The sequence below is a fragment of the Nerophis lumbriciformis genome, linkage group LG35, assembly GCF_033978685.3.
Source record: "Nerophis lumbriciformis linkage group LG35, RoL_Nlum_v2.1, whole genome shotgun sequence".
NCBI classification, from domain to species: Eukaryota; Metazoa; Chordata; class Actinopteri; order Syngnathiformes; family Syngnathidae; genus Nerophis; species Nerophis lumbriciformis.
Window position 1 is genome coordinate 21,314,719 of NC_084582.2, and position 21,803 is coordinate 21,336,521.

The window sequence follows — 21,803 nt, forward strand, 5'->3', positions numbered from 1 at the left end:
TAAAAGTGTCCATCTCTTTTCTTTTTTTTTCTTCTGTTGTGGCATATGCAGCAGGTGCCTGCTCGTTTTTCGTATGTGGGTAACAACATTTAACTATGTATATATATTTCCGAATTGGTTTAACTGCCACCCGCAAAAAAAAAAAAAAAAAAAAAAATCTAATTAATCCGCCCGACCCGACTCGCACGCGGATAAAATCTTATTTTTTTAAATTTCATCCGCCCGATCCGCGGATAATCCGCGGACTCCGCGGTTGTGCCCGCAAACCGCGCATCTCTAATATGTATGTATGTGTGTGTGTATATGTATCTATACATATATACACACACACATATATACATATATATATATATATATATATATATATATATATATATATATATATATATATATATATACACACACATATATACATATATGTATATATATACACAGAGAAACAGACATTTAATGTTTGTCACTGCAATACTAACTAATTACCTCAGTTTTATCTAAAGTTCTGTCGGAATTTGTTTTGAAGGGTGCAGAGCACGTTGCTCTATTTATCATCACACTGGCGTGTGACGTGATCACTGCCTGTGCAATGCTCCTTCAACCTTCTTGCGCTCAAAACTAACACTGTGATGAATATTTTTCCCTTTATTTTATCGCGATAACATTTTTTTATTAAGCACATGCTTTAACACATTAACTTTGACAGCCCTAATATATAAATATATATATATATATATATATATATATAAATATATATATATATATATATATACATATATATATATATATATATACATATATATATATATATATATATATATATATATATATATTCATATATATAGAAATACATAAATATACACAAAACCCAAAACCAGTGAAGTTGGCATGTTGTGTAAATGGTAAATAAAAACAGAATATAATGATTTGCAAATCCTTTTCAACTTATATTCAATTGAATAGACTGCAAAGACAAGATATTTAATGTTCGAACTGAGAAACGTAATTTTTCTTTGCAAATAATCATTAACTTAGAATTTAATCGCAGCAACACATTGCAAAAAAGTTGGCACAGGGGCATTTTTACCACTGTGTTACATGGCCTTTGAAAGCAAGTGTTACAGAAGAATGCTGCATATATCATACAGTGAACACCGGACAAATGATTATGTTAGACAGCTAGTTACCACCCATGCTGGCGAACAGGAACCTCTACTCTCAACAGTTAAACGTCACAAGCTGACCTGGTTTGGTCATGTCACAAGGCACACCTCCCTGTCAAAGACCATCCTGCAGGGAACAGTAGAGGGGAAGCGGAGACGAGGCAGGCAGAGAAAGGCCTGGATGGACAACATCAAAGAATGGACTGGCTGCAGCTTTCAAACCCTGCTACGAACAGCAGAAGATCGTGAGCGCTGGAGATCCCTGACTGCCCAAGCATCCACCATGACACCCCTTCGGCCTCCTAGGCCATGGGATGAGTGAGTGAGTGACATGGCCTTTCCTTTTAACAACACTCAGTAAACGTTTGGGAACTGAGTAGACCAATTTTTGAAGCTTTTCAGGTGGAATTATTTCCCATTCTTGCTTGGTGTACAGCTTAAGTTGTGCAACAGTCTGGGGTCTTCCGTTGCGGTATTTTAGGCTTCATATTGCGCCACACATTTTCAACGGGAGACAGGTCTGGACTACAGGTCTACAGGTCTAGTACCCGCACTCTTTTACTATGAAGCCACGCACATCCATCCATTTTCTACTGCTTGTCCCTTTCAGGGTCGCGTGGGGTGCTAGAGCCTATCCCCGCTGCAGTCGGGCGGAAGACGGGTTACACCCTGGACAAGTCGCCACCTCATCACAGGGCCAACACAGATAGACAGACAACATTGACACTCACATTCATTCACTAGGGCCAACTTGGAGGTTGGAGGAAGCCGGAGTACCCGGAGGGAACCCACATTAACACGAGGAGAACATGCAAACTCCACACAGAAAGATCCCGAGCCCAGGATCGAACCCAAGACCTCTGTATTGTGAGGCGGGACACACAAAGACAAACATAACAGCATTGATGAAACCTTATCCCTATTTTGAAGATAGTGTCAGTGCTTGGGTGTAGTGTCGCTGGAGTACCATCCTGTTGTGAATATTTGTTATTTACATGCATGATAGAAATATTTTTCGTGTGTGAGTATTTTATTCACCTGTATTGCACCCCAATATTTATGTTAAACCGTCAGTGAGGACAGTCTTGTGCGTAACTACTGTCACGCCTATACCTTCACCAAACTATCAGGTTCAAGCAAGACCAAAAAGAATTGTCACTTACACCTATACTCTGGATTAATTAAAATCAAGCATGTCATATACTTCAAATTAATTAGATATATACAGTATGTTCAATACAGTAAATCAAATTACTACCTACCTGCAACTTAAGCCTGGGGAGTCGACGGCCAGACCATTTGTCAAAATAAACCAGGCAAGTGACTTAAGGCCATTAATATTTTTACACAACAAATTTTAAGAACTGCGGCATTGCTACCTTCTTGTAGAAGCTGCTGGGAATCAAGTCTTTCTGCGGCTGAGTCAACGAATCACCTCTACAGATCCCGTAGCTCACAGCAGCCATGCAGAATCTGCAAATTGACAAGCAAAATCTTTATTACCAACGTATTGACATCTGATTTTACATCAGCAAAATATTTCAACCTCACCTGACACAGAACAGCATATTAGTTTGTGTGCTGCACACCAGTGCTGAGCTAAGGGCCTCTGAGATGGGTACTGGCTTGGCTGGGCACAGTGATGCCAGATGAACTAAAGGACTTTGCAACGTGGAAGCATGGAGGTGGACAACAAAAGCTGCAAGACCCAGCAAGTGTGGGCCACTCAGCAAGGAGCCCTTTGGAAACAGGAGAACAACTAATCAGACTGATACTGTAGAGTATGTAGAACCCCATCATATCGACGCCCCCTGGACTGGCGTCAATAATAAGTGGTCAAAATAACCAAAATCAACCAGCTGTTCCTTGCACATTTACTTGTGACTTTTGTCTAGTGACATCAGGAGAATGTTTGATTAACAGTTTTTGTTTTATTGAAATGCTTTTTTTTGTATTTGTGCATATTTTGGTGTTGATTTTTGAAATGTTGTATTCTTATTTAACAGCGCGACTCTGTTATTTGTTGTATGTCTTGATTGCAATGACAGTAAAGTTTTTGTACAATCTAAAAAACAAATACATAAATGTGTGAATTTAATCAAACATAAAAGAAGTGTGCATTTAATCTGGACGTGGCACAGATGGTAGAACGGCCGTTCAGAAAACTGAGGGTTTCTGGTACAAATCCAGCTTCTGCCATCGTATTTTCTGCAGTTGTGTCCAAGGGCAAGACACTTCAACCACCTTGCACTCAGGTCCACTAACACTGGTGTATGAAATTGAAGGAATGAATGATAATGAATGGTGGTGGTTGGAGACGCAAATTGGCAGCCATGTTTCTGTCAGTCTACCCGAGGGCATCTGTGATTACAAATGTAGCTTACCGCCATCATGTAGAGTGAAAACACTGCGGCTTCTCAGTTCCCAGCGTAAAGCGCTTTGAGTGTCTAAAAAAACGCTAATAAATCAAATCCATTAGTATTATTTTAATAAAAAAAAAAAATGTGCATCTGAAATAAAAGAAGAACTGACCGAAAGTACAAGATCGCGGGTACAAGCGGCCAAAATGTGTTTCCTCTATCGAGTGGCGGGGCTCGCCCTTAGAGATAGGCTGAGAAGCTCTGTCATTCGGGAGGTGTAAAGTCACTGCTCCTCTACATCGAGAGGAGCCAGATGAGGTGGCTCCCCTGGATGCCTCCATGGGGAGATGTTGTGGGAGCATCCAACTGGAAGGACGTCAAGGGGAAGACCCAGGACACACTGGAGAGACTATGGGCTTGATTTACTGCGATCCAAATACAACGCTATATAGTGTATGCAAAAAATTAAATAGCGTGTACCTTAGTGTTCATGCTGTGTGTGATCTACTAACAATGTATGTGCAATTGAAAAGTGGTGCAGACTGCCTTACTTGAAGGGGGATTTTGCATGCATTCGGGGCTTTTACCACGGCGACACTCTAATTTTTTGCACATTTATGTTATCATGCTCCTACCTGTGTGTAATGTATTGAACCAGCAGGGCATATCTATAATCTGTAACACCTTTTCTGATTCGCAAAAAAAACATGCACACTGACACTTATCTTATCTTATCTTCCACTTTCACATTCCGTGTGCGAAGCTGTGGGTCGCATCACGAGCGCATTCGTGCATCTGGAATTACTCAATTGCAAGAAAACGTTTAATGAAAGACGTCTTTTCATGTAGGAGGCATATTATGGTAATATACCTCCTACAAAAAAAAATGTACATAAAAAAAAAAACACCAGCAGACACCAAAACGCATCAATTGGATTCATTTTATTCAGTCCTATAAGTCATCCAGTAGCAACAAATTATAAAATGAAATTTCTGAATAGACGGTATATCTAATAATTTAATTTCTATCCCTCCACCAAAATGTTGACACACACACTTAGGTCGGAGGATTCTTGTCTGTCTTTGCAGCGCGAGCACCGATCCTGCAGCCGTGTGTGGAACTGCCAGTTTGCACCTCATTCGGACACGTGTTAAATATAACGCCAAATAGTGATCGCAAAGCGGTGATGAGTGTTGATAAATCACATTGCGCATACTGTATAATTATATTTGCATTGTCTCCTCACAGTATTGTGGGGGTTTTGATGATCAGCATGTATTTTGAATATCAATGAAAACAGATGCAAAATGGATGGCACGCCTTATTCTGCTCACATAACAGACGCAATGCACTTTGCACATATTTAGTAGATCAGCATTGCATGTGTTATCAGGTTTGCACATGTTTTAGTGCACGTAAATCTTTAGTAAATCAGACCCTCTGTCTCCCAGTTGGACTGGGATGGTGTTTGGGATCCCCCGGGAAGGGCTGGACGAAGAAACCAGGGAGAGGGAATTTTAGGCTTTTCTGCTTAGGCTGCTGTCTCCGCAACCCAACCCGGAAAGAGTGGAAAAAGACGACTGGGTGGATGGATGCATTTAGTCTAAAAAAAAATAAATGTGTGCATATAATCTAAATAAATGCATTTAATCTAAAAAAAAAAAAAGTATGTGTGCATTTATTCTAAAAAGAGAAATGTGAGCATAATATTTTAAAAAAAATAATTGTGTGCATTTAATCTAAATTTGGGCATTTAATTAAAAAAAATTAAAGTGTGCATGTAATCTACAAAAAAAATATGTGCATATGATCTAAATGTGTGCATGTCATCTAAAAATAGAAATGTGTATATTTAATCTAGAAAGAATAAATGTGTGCATATAAACTAAATGTGTTTATTTAATCTAAAATACAGAAATGTGTTCATATAGTCCAAATGTGTGCATGTAATCTAAAAATAAATAAATGTGTCCATTTAATCTAAATGTGTGCATATAATCTAAAAGAAATGGTGTACATTCAATCCAAAAATAAATGTGTGCATACAAACTAAAAATGTAACATCTACATTTGATTTTTTTTTTTAAATGTGTGCATAAAATCTAAACGTGTTCATTTAATCTAAAAAAAAATGTGTTCATATAATGTAAATAATATAAAAATGTATGTGTGCATTTAATGTACATTTGTGCATTTATTCTTAAAAATAAGTGTTCATTTAATCTACAAAAAAGAAATGTGTGCATATAATATAAATGTGTGCATTTAATCTTAAAAATTAAATGTGTGCATATATGATTAACTAAATGTGTGCATATAATCGAAATAAAGGCTTTTTTTTTTTAATGTGTACATTTAATCTAAAAAAGAAATGTGAGCATATATCTAAATGTGCATTTAGTCTAAAAAAAAAGACGTGTGCATATAATGTAAATCTGTGAAGTTAATATAAAATAAAGACATTTGTTAATTTAATCTCCAGCACCCCCCGCAATCCCGAAAGGGACAAGCGGCAGAAAATGGATGGATAATCTAAACGTTTGCATTTATTTTAAAAAATAAAGAAATGTGTGCACTTAATCTAAAAATAAAGATATGTGTGCATTTAATCTAAAAAATAAATGTGTGCATTTAATTTTAAAAATAATTGTGCATATGATCTAAATCTTAAAAAAATAAAAATGTGCATATAATCTAAAAAATAAATAAATGTGTGCATATAATCCAAGTGTGTGCATATAATCTAAATAATCTAAAAAAGATATGTGTACATTTAATCTAAAAAAGAAATGTGCATATAATCCAATGTGTGCTTTTTATCTAAAAGATAAATGTTTGCAATTAATCAAAAATAAAGATTAAATGTGTGATTTGATCTAAAAAAGAAATGTGTGCAATTCATCTAAATAAAGACTAAATGTGTGCATTCAATCTAAAATAAAACATGTGGGCATACAATCTAAATGTGTGTATTTAATCTTAAAAAAATAAATGTGTACATTTTGTCTGTCGCTTCGGTATAATCTCGGTTAATTCTTTTATTATGAAGGTTTCTTTGCAATGAACAGGAAGTCACAATTGTGTACATGTTTTAGGGCTGTTATGCTGCTTTGTGATAAAGATAAAGTTGACAATAGTACAAGACATGTTGACATAAATCCATCCATTTTTCATATGCTCATATTACCATAATTTTTGATAGCTGCAATAAATCAATAGGTTGTTCTCCAGTACGTGACTAAATGAAAGAACATTTGCCAACACATACCATGACTTTGATTTGGCACCTGAATATTCACAATCATATTCTACAATTCTCTTTTATCATTCCTGCACTGTGGGTTGTTTTAGAGAGAAACCTTGTTCTATTATATTCTGTTATTTTTAGAACATAACTACTAATAATTAGGCTTCTTTTGTCATAAAAGTGTGTAAGAGCAGACATTTGCACACCTGGTTATGGAGTAGATCCCAAAGTCTGTGTAGAAGGCAGGAGAGGAGCTGTATGTTACAAGCGAATACACTCACAAACCTGGAAGCCCACGTCATTTGTCTTAAAAAACAAACATAGACAGCACAACAAAATTAAGTTATTTGTACGGTCAAAAAGGAATCCAACCCAGGGGTGTTCACACTTTCCTCAGCCAGGGTCACATACAAAAAATCATAAAGTATGTGGGGGCAATTTTGGGATTTAATTTAAAATTAAAAAAAAAAACAGGCAAAAAACAAGTTATGGGTCCTATCCTGCTCATTCCAAGTTTGTTTTTTTTGTTTTTTTTCTAAATGGCACCATAGAGGGGTAAGTTTTTTTTAAATATAAAATACTCCTTAAATATCAAATGTCAATCTGCAATCTTCTCCTCTTGGATCAAATGCTTAGATACTCCAAAGGCCCACTTTGTGTCAACATTTCAACTTCTTCTCATAGCATTGTTCATTTTTTAATTGTACTTCTACAATAAGACCCATAAGGGCCCATAAGAAAACGAGCTAGGGCTTGCAAATGACCCCTGGGACTCACTTCGGACACCCCTGATTTAATCCCCTCTACATTTGGTCAAAGTCAAGAAGACATATAAATGTATTTCTTGACAAAACAACAAAAGCCTTTAAATAAGTTTTCTCACTTATTAGGGGATAGCACTTGAGAAGAATCTAAAATGCACTGGCAAAACCGTCTGAGAATCACGTTGACAACCTAAAGATATGAAGGACAGAAGACCTGTTAATCACATATGAATAACATACTGCGTGAAAACTAACGTTACCTTCATGTGGAGCTCTGAAAACTGAGGTGTGCCAGTTTGAAGTTGGATGACTTCCTTTTCCAAGGCGTCAGTGGGTAGACCAGGAAAAATGAAGCCCAAAGTGTGAGAAACCTTGGACAATTGGGCTGACATGTCTGATGGAAGATACGGGAAACATTGAACAATAGAAATATTCTGCATGAAGTACTATTATGAGGCAAGTTGTAATTTTGAGGATTTATTTTTTTATTGAACAACTACCCATTCACTATTGTGCAGCAAATATCTGCGATTAGTCATCTTTTAGTACATTTTCTGTTTATACAAATGCTTTGGCTCTTGCTAAATAAAGGCTATATAGACAGTTAATCCAGACAGCATTCACAGCGCATCACTTTTTCCACATTTTGTTATGTTCAAGTCTTATTCCAAAATGGAATAAATTAATTTTTGTTCTCAAAATTCTACAGACAATACTCCACAGAGACAATGTGAAAAGGTTTTTTAATGTTTTTTTATTTTGCAAATTTTGTACCGTTTGTCCCTTTCAGGGTTGAGGGGAGTGCTGGAGCCTATCTCAGCTGTATTCGGGCGGAAGGCGAGGTGCACCCTGAACAAGTCTGAGGGACACCACTAGTAACTATTTGTGGTTTTGATTTTGAGTGACTAAGGAAGTATTCTGTTCAGTTTGTGAGCTATGACTGGAACCAGCTAAGGGCCATGTAAGCAGTATGTCATGGTCAACAGTGTGAAATGCAGCAGAAAGGTCCACAAGGATGAGGAGTGAGGGAGAACCCGCATCTGATGACAGTAGTGCAGTTTTAGTGGTGGAACAGACTATAATTTTTTCATAGAGGTTGTTGAGTTTGAGGTGGTTCTGAAGGTGGGTGGCAACTGCTTTCAATTACTTTGGATATGAAAGGGAGATCGGAGCCTGTAGTTTGAAAGGACTTTTGGGTCAGGGGTGTTTTTTCGTAAAATACTGTATTCTTCCGCCCTTCCTGATTACCTCTTGAGGAACTCTGAAGAAACATTTATCCTTTTCGCGATTTGAACGGTTTGTACAGCCGAAAACAACGTAAGCATAGGGCATTTTTGTTCAAAAAAGGCTAAATGGCATCTAGTACCCATTGAGAACGGACGCTGGCTTGACCACCACACATATTTAATGAGACGAATGTGAGCCGGCCGTGAAGTCATTTAAATCCAAGCAATAGGAGATGTTTGAAGAACACATTTTTATTTATTTTTTTTATTTTTTCTAAATTAGCCATTTGTGAAGTGAAAATTAAATATAATGTAGCCTTGCATTGACATTATATATCAAATAAAAATAAAAGTGAAAAAGTCGGGCTACTTAGTGTGTAATCTTTGTCATGTATTTTGCACAGAGAGAGTTGAGTTTGTTGAGTTTTGTCGGTCCCACAAGGTGTTCTTTGCTTAATTTTTCATCTGTGTATCAATGTTTGATTTGTTCAGGATGGACCTACCTCCTTCACTTCCATCAACAACATGCTCCACGAGCTCCTGCAGCTGAACTTCTAGGAGCTGCAAAGGATGGTCATGGTTGTCCACACGCACTGCATTCCCTGTGAGTGTAAATGTTAAGTTCAGAGTACAACCCTGTTCTTACATAAAGTATGTGTATGTATTAGAAAGAGAAGAGAAATTGCCATGTCAAACAAGACATTCACGACTTTCTAACTGATGGAATGCATTTACAGTACATAATTGTAATTAACTGTTTTTTTTATCCACCAATCAATCAATCAATCAATCAATGTTTATTTATATAGCCCTAAATCACAAGTGTCTCAAAGGGCTGCACAAGCCACAACGACATCCTCGGTACAGAGCCCACATAAGGGCAAGGAAAAACTCACCCCAGTGGGACGTCGATGTGAATGACTAGGAGAAACCTTGGAGAGGACCGCATATGTGGGTAACCCCCCCTCTAGGGAGACCGAATGCAATGGATGTCGAGTGGGTCTAACATAATATTGTGAGAGTACAGTCCATAGTGGATCCAGCATAACAGTAAGAGTCCAGTCCACAGTGGGGTCAGCAGGAAACCATCCCGAGCGGAGACGGGTCAGCAGCGCAGAGATGTTCCCAACCGATACACAGGCGAGCGGTCCACCCCGGGTCCCGACCCCGGACAGCCAGCACCCCATCCATGGCCACCGGGCCTGAGTGTCTCCCCCTCCACAAGGGATAGGGGGGAGCAGAGGAGAAAAGAAAAGAAACGGCAGATCAACTGGTCTAAAAAAAAGGGGGCTATTCAAAGGCTAGAGTATACAAATGAGTTTTAAGATGGGACTTAAATGTTTCTACTGAGGTAGCATCTCTAACTGTTACCGGGAGGGCATTCCATAGTACTGGAGCCCGAATAGAAAACGCTCTATGGCCCGCAGACTTTTTTTGGGCTCTGGGAATCACTAATAAGCCGGAGTTCTTTGAACGCAGATTTCTTGCCGGGACATATGGTACAATACAATCAGCAAGATAGGATGGAGCTAGACCGTGTAGTATTTTATACTAAAGTAGTAAAACCTTAAAGTCGCATCTTAAGTGCACAGGAAGCCAGTGCAGGTGAGCCAGTATAGGCGTAATATGATCAAAATTTCTTGTTCTTGTCAAAAGTCTAGCAGCCGCATTTTGTACCAATTGTAATCTTTTAATGCTCGACATAGGGAGACCCGAAAATAATACGTTACAGTAATCGAGACGAGACGTAACGAACGCATGAATAATGATCTCAGCGTCGCTAGTGGACAAAATGGAACGAATTTTAGCGATATTACGGAGATGAAAGAAGGCCGTTTTAGTAACACTCTGAATGTGTGACTCAAAGGAGAGAGTTGGGTCGAAGATAATACCCAGATTCTTTGCCGAGTCGCTTTGTGTAATTGTTTGGTTGTCAAATGTTAAGGTGGTATTATTAAATAAATGTCTTACAATGTATTGTAAGAAGTGATACACTTCAAAAAAAGATACCCACTCTCTTGCTGTCTTAGTCTCTGGCAGGAGCCCACGTATGCTGAATACTGGGCAGCAGGAATCTTATCTGCCCTAAATATAGAAAAGAAAAATAGTACAATTCTCTCATAGATCATCAATGCTATTTCTAAAACATGACACACATCTTAACTCCTAAAGATCCCAGAATTGTGTTCGGCTAAAGTGTCTAAAAAAGTATCCAAAGTAAAAGTAAAGCAATCAATGAACCATTCAGGGTAGAAACATGGTTTTTAGTTATTTTGAAAGGTAACAAGCTGAATTTTTAAGTATTTATAAGTACTACTGACATTGACAAAAACAAGTTTTAATACACTGAAAAATAAGGATTTGTTTTAAGTTAGCTTACATACTTTTTTCAGAAATGTGGCTTCAAAATAACTACCATACTTTGGAGATATGGACTGGAAACAAATTTGGTTCATAAATGGAGTCCTTAGCTAATCCCATTTCATCTACAAACATGCAATATTTTACACAGAGTTCCAATGTTAGTATCAAGCATTCAAAAGGTGTTCCATTTGAAGACACTCTGTCAAAATCTTCACTAACTCCATGCTATCTTATGCTGTCGATTCCAATACTGATCACATGTATTAACTACAGATGTTTGAATGTATTTAGTGTGTGTTATTGACAGTTTAACAATATCATCAAAATATTAAAACTAGTTCCTTATTCTCTTTAATTACAAACAATTGTTTGAGCAAAAAAAAGTCAACATTACACAATAACTAAACAACTGTTAACACTACTCTTTGAAATAATTTGTTTTTTACCTTCAGAGGAATATATTGTGAAAAAAAGATGTTGAATTTTTATGCTACATTGCCCAGGCTTAATGAAATGGTGTATTAGGTCAATCTCACAATGATAAGCTTTCCATTGACGTAAAACGTACAAATACACCACGTAAGGGTGATGGCATCATGGAAAAAGGCAAGGGGTTAATAAACCAGTCACCAGGTTGTTTTTCATAAAATGACTGCCTGATCAGTCAATGTCAAGTGGTATAACACTCAGTGTTTTGTAATTTGAGACAGGTTGTAAAGTGTTCAGTAAAAAGTTGAAATAACCTTTCAATTAAACAGTTGAACTTAGGACTCTTCTTTTCAGGTTACTAACTCCATAATTTGTAGAAAGATTAATTTTAATAAGTAGATACATTTAATGAATATCAACTGAATACAGTCAACATGTTGAAAGCCATTGTTTATGCTCTTGTTTGTTACACCTAGTTTAGATCCGCCTTGCACAGTTTCTGTTGGAACACAGGCAAGCTAATACATTTATGAACATTGACAAACTACAAAACGTTTCATAAAATTGTGGTAAAAAAAAAATGTGAAAAGCATTTTACTCACTTTTTTAGGGCCTCGATGAAACTCATCTGAGCATCTGCTTTCACAGGAAGCTAAAAATAAAATCCGAAGTCAAATCCGCATTATTCTACTGTATTTATTCCATATAATTTCTGAACAATTGGTGATGCAAAATTACAAGTAAGCAACACTAATTAGTAGGTAAAGTAGCCAAGCAATTATTTAGTAAGCTAAGGAGAACGTTTAAAATCGAATAAAGTGATGAAGTTTTCTTCAAGCTATAGAATGTGATGCTATGCACTATAGAGGTGGGAATCTTTGGGCACATTACGATTCGAGTACAGTTCAGGAACTACGATTCGATTAACAACAGATTATTGATGCATCTTTAATTTATGTATATCGATGCAGTTTTACATTTCTTTTCGTTTCACTAAATAAGCGTTCATCCCTTGCAACTTCAAAAAAGAAATTAATTTGGAATAAGAAACAATTAAATTAATTCCCACATTTATCAAATTAATGTAAATGTGTGCAAAACTGGACCATAAGTGCCAGATAGTAAAGGAGCTGGTCGGATCTCTCGCCGAGGTGGCTCGCTGCAGTCAGCCAATTTTTAGAACTGTCTGCATTACTTTATTTACAATAAATAAATCGATTATCGATTATTGATGTTTACTAATCGATTCTATGATAGTTCATGTCCAAATTGCGATGCATCTAAAAATCGATTATTTCCCCCACCTCTAATGCACTAGTGTGCAAAAGTCTTAGGTCAACAATAACTTGCATGATTTTTAATGTTGTCATGTTAATGAATAAGTTTACTAAGTTGAGGATGTGCCCCGCCTCTTGCCAGGAGTCAGCTAGGATAGGCTCTAGCTAACCCACAAACCTACTGAAGATAAGGTATAGAAAATATATGGCTTTTTCCACTGAAATCATTTTGAAATGAATCAACGTAAAAATACAAAACCACATTTTTCTGGGGATAAGATATAGTGAATAAGTATATTTATTAGGGCTGTCAAACTTAACACGCTATAACGCACGCCATTAATCACAAAAACATATCGCTTTAAACATGTAGATATGCAAATTATTCATGCAATTTATTTTGAGCTCACATGCTCCTTTACCTTAACAGTAGATGGTTACCCGAAAGGTGTGTTATTATACGGTCAGTGATCAGATCAATGCATACCTCAGTGCAAAGCAAAATTTCACTTCAAAATAAACCCTGAGTGGACTTTAGATACAACTATTAGCAGGTTTTAAACAAATAAGTAACATGCATTCAAGTAAAACATGACAAAAATGTCCCTCTATGACATTCTAATAATAAAATTGCATTTCTTTCACAACACTGTTTTTTATTTAAAAGTTAATTTAAAATTATACAAGCATGTAATTAATTGTGGTTAAACAAAATTCCAAAGTGTGATTAATATGATAGAAGAAAATAATTCTTTGACAGCACTAATATATAGGGGTGTGACGATTGAGGATGCACTCAGAGTGCCTGTACTTTTTGGTGCCAATTCTAATTGGCTCGGTACATTAAGATACTGGTTAAATGATACAGCTATCGATAGTTATCGGTATCCTGTAGCCTAGCACGTTCAACTTTTTCTAAATGACTTGACTAAAATATTAAAAAAAACATCAACCTTCTGTGCTTATTGGAGAACATTTAGATGTTAACTGGCTGTCTAGCTTTGCACATTTAAACACGCTTGCTGCAGGATTACTTGTATCGGACATTATATCACACATTCAAAATGCAAGCACATATAATCCCATACTTGATGATGAATTGAAAATATTGGACCCATATCCCATGTCAATAAAATACAAAGTAAGGTATTGTTAGACACAAAGTCTGGTGTCAACATTATTTGAAGTTGATGAGACTTACCACTTTGGGCTTTAGCAGAGTAGGAAGGAACCTTGTGAGGAAATATGACCGACGGAAAATACTGGAAAAGGAAACAATTCTTAATCACTGTGTTGTATCAAAAGTATATAGTTGTTAAATTAATGAAATAACTGCTATACAGCAAGGAAATTACAACTAATATATTTGGAAAAGTGGCTTGTATTGTTAAAATACCTGGCCTCCATGACTGTGGCAGAGAGTCTCCCTGTACTCTCAAAAAGAGATACAGCTTTATCTACATCCTGGACAGCCTGGCACTATGACCCACACACAAACACACAAATGAAAACATGATTTGATACACACAAGTTCATAATCTTGTTTCCATTACTATTCTATCATATAACTAAATGTCACTATACTGTACCTGCACGGGTGCAGCTTCAGCACCAGAAACGTCTCCATAAAGACCCATCTCCTCCACAGACTCCTGCAAAAGATCAGCAATTTGAGATTTCGACTGTAACAAATACAACTAATAAAAATAGTCACTATAAATGTGATTGTATAATAGTAAATATCCTTTCTGAAAGCCAAGACATCCATCTATTTTTTAAATAATCATAATAATGATAACAATGGATTAGATTTATAAGCGCTTTTCTACACTCAAAGCGCTTTAAAGTGAGAACTGAGAAGCCATCTTTCATTCAGTGCACATTCACAATTGGCGGTGGTAAACTACATTTGTAGCCATCTTGTTACCTTGAGGTCAGCCAGTCTGGTCTTAGCCAGGGAAACATACTCCATCAGGAGGCTGCGGTATTTCACAGGTACATATGGGGGATGGAGGATGTGCACCTAGCAGATGGAAATATGGACAGTAGGGTAAGTAACTTTTTTTGTGCTGAGTAAAGTGACAGGTTTTGCCAAGCATATACCAAGAAATGACAGCGTTGCTTTTGTGTAAAAGTTTTTCTTATTCATGTACATATTTCTTTAGTACAGTAATTAGTGCCACAACCATTGCATGTTATGTACCACCTACAAACACACTCAAGGGAATGAATTTCATAATCATTTTGAGCACTTAATGATTTGTTTGAACAGTTCCTTGTTTTACATTTGCAGTGATTTTTAAAAACAAGCATCAATTTATAGGGCTGTATTTAACCTAGGATTTTCATAGTCAAATCTGATTCGTTAGATTTAGCCCATAGTTGACTATGATTCAAATCTAAAGCATTTTCTTATAAATAAATAGATGATATGTAGTAGTGTATACTGACTGGTCACTAGGTGTCAGTAATGTACTGGATGTGCTCTAGGACTTGTCTTATTGAATTTCCCAAAGTTCCATCCATCCATTTTCTACCGCTTGTCCCTTTTGGGGTCACGGGGGGTGCTGGAGCCTATCTCAGCTGCATTTGGTCGCAAGGCGGGGTACATCCTGGAGAAGTCGCCACATCATCACAGGGCCAACACAGACAGACAACATTCACACTCACACTAGGGCCAATTTAGTGTTGCCAATCAACCTATCCCCAGGTGCATGTCTTTGGAGGTAGGAGGAAGCCGGAGTACCCGGAGGGAACCCACGCAGTCACGGGGAGAACAAATTCCACACAGAAAGATCCCGAGCCCGGGATTGAACTCAGTACTACTAAGGACCTTCGTATTGTGAGGCAAAGTTAATAAATATAATCATAAAGGAATACTGTCTTTCATTCATGTGAACAAAACAAACATTTTGTTTATGCCTTTTTCCACCTCAAAAACGGCTTAACGACAGTGCAAACCACAGTTAGTGAGGTTCTCGGCTCTGCATGGCCTAGCATCAAGGACATACATATCCCATGTGATTAAATAGAGAAAGTAAAAATCATAACGTAGTTTCAGTATGCAAACTAGTGAAAGGTCATTACCTTTGCAAAATAAGCGCTACACCTCCGGGCATACCGCAGGGTTTGACTGACAAGAGGTGTGCCACGGCATGGCGTGCTTCGTGTCTGACAACAGTGAGTCCCGACAAGCCTCAATCATGCATTTTATAATGCCAGGCGTAAGGGCTGGACCAGAATACAGCTAACGACATCACACCAAAGAAGCAGCGCCCCGCAGCAGCGATTGGCATTGTGACAGCCAAAATTGTAAGCAGATAAGAATGATCACTTATTCTCTAAAAACTATGTCTGCACAAAAGAGTATTTTACTAATATCTAAAGAAGACATAATGAACGCAATCAATTTATCACCCCAACACACCTGCTGTTGGCGGGGGGCCTCAGCAGGTATTACCTGTGCCTCCCTCTTACGCAGAGGGCAGCGGGGTTTAATATCAGACGAGTCGGCTGTGAGGTTGATTGTCGAATCAGACTCCTCTGAATCGAATCGTCAAATCTTTGACAATTTGAAGACAGTCCTATCAATTTATAAATACATGTATTTTAACTGATTGGTTTCCCGACATCCACCAGGCTTTTAAAGGCCTACTGAAACCCACTACTACCGACCACGCAGTCTGATAGTTTATATATCAATGATGAAATCTTAACATTGCAACACATGCTAAAGTGCAATTTTAAATTTCGCGCAAAATATCCTGCTGAAAACGTCTCGGTATGATGACGCCTGCGCGTGACGTCACGGATTGTAGAGGACATTTTGGGACAGCATGGTGGCCAGCTATTAAGTCGTCTGTTTTCATCGCAAAATTCCACAGTATTCTGGACATCTGTGTTGGTGAATCTTTTGCAATTTGTTCAATGAACAATGGAGACAGCAAAGAAGCAAGCTGTAGGTGGGAAGCGGTGTATTGCGGCAGGTGTTGTGCCGGGTAACGCACCCCCGCCGTAGAATGCACCCCCTGACTGTTGTGCCGGATAACACAGCCGGTGTTTCATTGTTTACATTCCCGGAAGATGACAGTCAAGCTTTACCATTGGCCTGTGGAGAACTGGGACAACAGAGACTCTTACCAGGAGGACTTTGAGTTGGATGCGCAGATGCGGTACTGTGAGTACGCATGCAGCTGCGGCTTCCAAACATTTGATCGCTTGCCCGTACGTGCGTGCCGCTATGTGCATGTCACGTACGTAACTTTGGGGAAATATATGTGCTGTATGAACTTTGGGGAGGTGAACGGTACTTTGGACTGTTGGATTGAGTGTGTTGTGCAGGTGTTTGAGTTGTATTGGCGGGTTATATGGACAGGAGGGGGGGGGTGTTTGTTATGCAGGATTAATTTGTGGCATATTAAATATAAGCCTTGTTGTATTGTGGCTAATAGAGTATATATATGTCTTGTGTTTATTTACTGTTTTAGTCATTCCCAGCTGAATATCAGGTCCCACCCGCCTCTCACAGCATCTTCCCTATCTGAATCGCTCCCACTGCCCTCTAGTCCTTCACTTTCACTTTCCTCATCCACGAATCTTTCATCCTCGCTCAAATTAATGGGGAAATTGTCGCTTTCTCGGTCCGAATCGCTCTCGCTGCTGGTGGCCATGATTGTAAACAATGTGCAGATGTGAGGAGCTTCACAACCTGTGATGTCACGCGCATATCGTCTGCTACTTCCGGTACAGGCAAGGCTTTTTTATCAGCGACCAAAAGTTGCGAACTTTATCGTCGATGTTCTCTACTAAATCCTTTCAGCAAAAATATGGCAATATCGCCAAATGATCAAGTATGACACATAGAATGGACCTGCTATCCCCGTTTAAATAAGAAAATCGCATTTCAGTAAGCCTTTAAGAATAGTCCACAAACATTTTCCAGGGTCTTTGGGAAGGAGCCTAATGTAAGCCTGTTTGAACTGTTTTGATACTGTTTTTACCAGAACAGTATCACTCCGTTACTTCTACATCCTGATATGCTTTCCTGAATGCTATTTTTTCAATATGAAACAAATATTTGTAGTGTTATCAGTTGCAGTAGTAAAAGGTTACCTTGAGGTACTGTGGGGGTTCAAAGGGCACCAAGTCAGACAGGAATTTGAGCAAGAACACCAAAGATTTCTTGCTGGTTGCGTGGAAACCACTGGCCCCACCAAAACACTCCTGCAACAGGGACATTTATCAAAAAAGGCAATACTGGAATTCTTTTTTTTCTCTATAAACACCAAAGTATTATTGTTTTCACGCCCATAATCACTTGGGATAGACTCCAGCCCACATCTTAAGAGTTGATGTACTACATGAAACAGAACTTTTACTGTTAATTGGAGCTACAGTATTTATTTACAGGTGCATTTCAATTCGTTAGAATATCATGCAAAAGTTTAGTAGTAGTTCAGTAGTTCATTTCAGACAGACACAATTTAAAGGCTCAGGAAGCTTTTGCAGTCCATAAAATGTAACTTTTTCATAATACAGGATTCCAATTTCATGACATACTGAATTAGTTTTTTCATTTTATGTAAAGTATAATAATCCTCTTTATTATTAAAAAAATACATTCTTATACATACTATATATATACATATATATATATATATATATATATATATATATATATATATATATATATATATATATACATATATATATATATATATACATATATATATATATATATATATATATATATATATATATATATATATATATATATATATATATATATATATATATTTATATATATATATATATACATACATATTTTAGGGATGTAACAATACGAAAATGTCATATCACGGTATTGTTTAATGTGCTCAAAAAACGTATACACACACTGAAATCTTTTAACAAAGCTTATAAACACAGGTTCGTCCCCCTGTGACCATGTCGAAGTATCCTTGAGCAAGATACTGAACCCCCAGTTGCTCCTGATGCTGCATCATCAAAAGGTGTAAGAGGTAATAGTGTCAAAGAGCTTTGAGTACCTTGAAGGTAGAAAAACGCTATACAAATATAATCAGTTTTCACACACGCACCATATACTTCCCTTCGCAGATGAAACATTAAATATTGTTCTGGCTACTGAAGAACCTTATTATTGTTATTTGAAAGTTTAAATATGTGTATCTTCCATTTTAATTTGTAAAGGTTTTGTAAAGGCGTCACTTCTAGTTTACGTGATGTCACATGGGTCCAGTTCCCGTTAGATGTTAGATCATTGTACTTATCACCCCGTTCTGAAAGAGCACATTTACCTGTGCACATAGGTTCAATGTGCACAGTTAAATAGCTTAGTTGTTAAGGCAGCAATGTGTTTAGCTCACTAGCTGCCAGCTACCAATTAGCATTGCTAGCTGCCAGCAAGCAATCAGCGTGCTAGCTGCTAGCTAGTGATCAGTGTGCTAGCTGCTTCTCTAGGAAATGAACAGTATCACTGTGCCATGAATTTATTAAAGTATGGTAATCAATTACATTTTTCCAATAATAACATTTTAAAACGGTAACACCAACCGTTGTGAATTTTACTGTGGTTTATCATCAATACCGGTAATCGTTACATCCAAGCATATTTTACTGTGTACGGTGGTACCATGGTTAACATTACTAATGCATTCCAAGAGGTCGAACGAAAACCGAATCTTACAAATGCATAAGCAGTTTTTGCCATAAGAAATATTAATCTGTTCCATATACTTACAAATATGAAGAGAAAACACATATTAGAGAGAATATTTATAGTTTTACATGCAGAAAACCATTTTAAATATATATACTGTGTTGGCCCTGCGATGAGGTGGCGACTTGTCCAGGGTGTACCTCGCCTACCGCCCGGATGCAGCTGAGCTAGGCTCCAGCACCCCCCGCCACCCCAAAAAGGATAAGCGGTAGAAAATGGATGGATTGATACTGTGATTTACGAATAAACATTTAAACACACTACACTCCACAGAATGATACGTACATATATAGTAGTTTTTTACATGCATGGTTTGGACGTACGATAACTGAGACAAGACAGTCTATAAAAATCAGGCAAGATCTTGCCAAAAAAATTTGGCCAAACATCAAATCATATGATAAAAGTGTACCATTGTATAATTAATCTACTGTATATGCGTTTTACTTTTTGAAATGAACTACTGAAGTAAATACATTTTCCACGATATTCTATTTTATGTAAATGCACCGGACTCCACTTGCAGGATGTTGAGATTCAAGCAACATCACTATTAGACTTAGGAGATCTTTAGACAGAACACTGAAAGGATATTTAACCTTGAACCAGTCGCAGTAGGAGGGAAAAATGGCAGGCCCCTGCAGCGCCCCCTGTCGTGCCAACAAGAAGGCAGTTATCATGCTCTCCAAGTCATAACCTTCAAATGCAGAAGTCAGCAGTCGGGACAGAAGCTCTGAGATGCAAAAGAAGGAATAAAGCATATCATCTCCTTATTATATATTTTGTTATTAAGGAAACAGCATAGAGAGGTAGGAAAATAAACAAATATGTGGTTTTAATATTATTGGCATACAGTCATCGATTGTTGTGTTAATTGGTTCCAGACCCAACCACGAAAAGTGAATTTCTGCAAAGTAGAAATCAGCTTACAAAATCCTGTTAACGACCTTCTAAATACAGTGAACCTTGATTTACGAACCCCTCTATTTGCAAACTTTTATATTTACAAACTTTAAGATCGAGCCAAATATGCCTCCTGTGCACAAACGCTTCATTCATTCATTTTGTGTCCCACCTACAGCCGTTTTGTGCCGTTTTGTGCCGCAGGGCTCCGCCTTTTTGGAAAGGCGGAGCCCTCCACGTCACTTGCTGTGCAGTACAAGTACACTACTTATCACTATTCAGCGCTTAGTGTGTGCCATTTCTGTGATTTTTCGTCTTTTGACAAGTTTTGTACAATTCGCTAACTTAATGAGTCCCAAAAACTCAGCAGACGAAGGGACTTCTTGTGGATTTAAAAATAAAGTCTACAGTATTTGCGAGGAATACACTAATGGCGCTTGCAGGAATGGACAAATTGACACAACAGGCTTCGTACCACAGCGAGTTTTAATTGTGATGAAACTGGACTTTTCTGGAAAAGAGACTACCAGAAGATCACAGCAGAGGAGAAGACTGCCTCTCGTTCAGCGATGCTTCTTCCAAGGGCACACAAACACACGGACCCATTCCTCTCCCTTCTTCCCCTCCGTCTGTTCCTTTCTCCTCAGCTCCTCCTTTGCCAATGATAATGGTAAGTGGATTTTACGTTGTTATATGTTTATTATTGTAGCAATAGGATTGTTAAAGTTAAGGATTTTTGTGGTTTTCTGATCATTTGTGAGGACACCATAGTGACTTCTGTGTGTGCGCGTGTTGGCAAAGCAGCGCATAGAGAGAACAGCAGCTTGTTGTTTTGGCTTGTTGATAAAAAGAAAGTTGATCCATCATCCCCTTGTTATGTTTGTTTAATATACAGTCCTGTATAGCACTTTATATTATGTTCAAAGTCTACAAAAATATGGACTTTTGTCTAGACTGGAGCCCATTGTTCATATTTATTGTTTCTTATGTAGATATTTGCTTCACTATACACACTTTTCAATTTACAAACCCTGTTCAAGAACCAAATAAGTTTGTAAATCGAGGTTCCACTGTACAATAAACACAACCAAATACCTAAAAATATTGCAACTTGTTTGATGATAATCTAGTGTGATAACAGTACCGTAGATTTGTTATTTTAGGATTATTTAGCAATTTTTATGCATGAGAATGCTTAATTTAGGCCAAAAATACATAACATTTTCAGAAATATGCAATTAGCGCGCTCGGCAATGAGCAGAATCACCGAAAGTGCGGGAGTGTAGTTAATCTCGGTTTTACATGAATTCAAATTTCAAACGGAAATGCTAACCGT

General features: G+C 37.6%; 1 protein-coding gene across 2 annotated transcripts in view; it reads right to left on the minus strand.

Moving 5' to 3' along the window:
• LOC133575208 (Fanconi anemia group A protein) overlaps nt 1–21,803 on the minus strand; it is an 85,655-nt gene that overhangs the window by 35,294 nt on the left and 28,558 nt on the right. For both annotated transcript variants that reach the window (XM_061927779.2, XM_061927778.2), the window contains exons 13-26: nt 20,164–20,297; nt 17,938–18,048; nt 14,753–14,848; nt 14,415–14,477; nt 14,222–14,304; nt 14,027–14,087; nt 12,151–12,200; nt 10,770–10,840; nt 9,259–9,357; nt 7,790–7,923; nt 7,649–7,719; nt 6,972–7,071; nt 2,709–2,896; nt 2,537–2,630 (exon numbers count right to left, since the gene is read on the minus strand). In XM_061927779.2, coding sequence (XP_061783763.1) covers nt 2,537–2,630; nt 2,709–2,896; nt 6,972–7,071; nt 7,649–7,719; nt 7,790–7,923; nt 9,259–9,357; nt 10,770–10,840; nt 12,151–12,200; nt 14,027–14,087; nt 14,222–14,304; nt 14,415–14,477; nt 14,753–14,848; nt 17,938–18,048; nt 20,164–20,297 — 1,355 coding nt within the window. The remainder of the gene's footprint in view (nt 1–2,536; nt 2,631–2,708; nt 2,897–6,971; nt 7,072–7,648; nt 7,720–7,789; nt 7,924–9,258; nt 9,358–10,769; nt 10,841–12,150; nt 12,201–14,026; nt 14,088–14,221; nt 14,305–14,414; nt 14,478–14,752; nt 14,849–17,937; nt 18,049–20,163; nt 20,298–21,803) is intronic.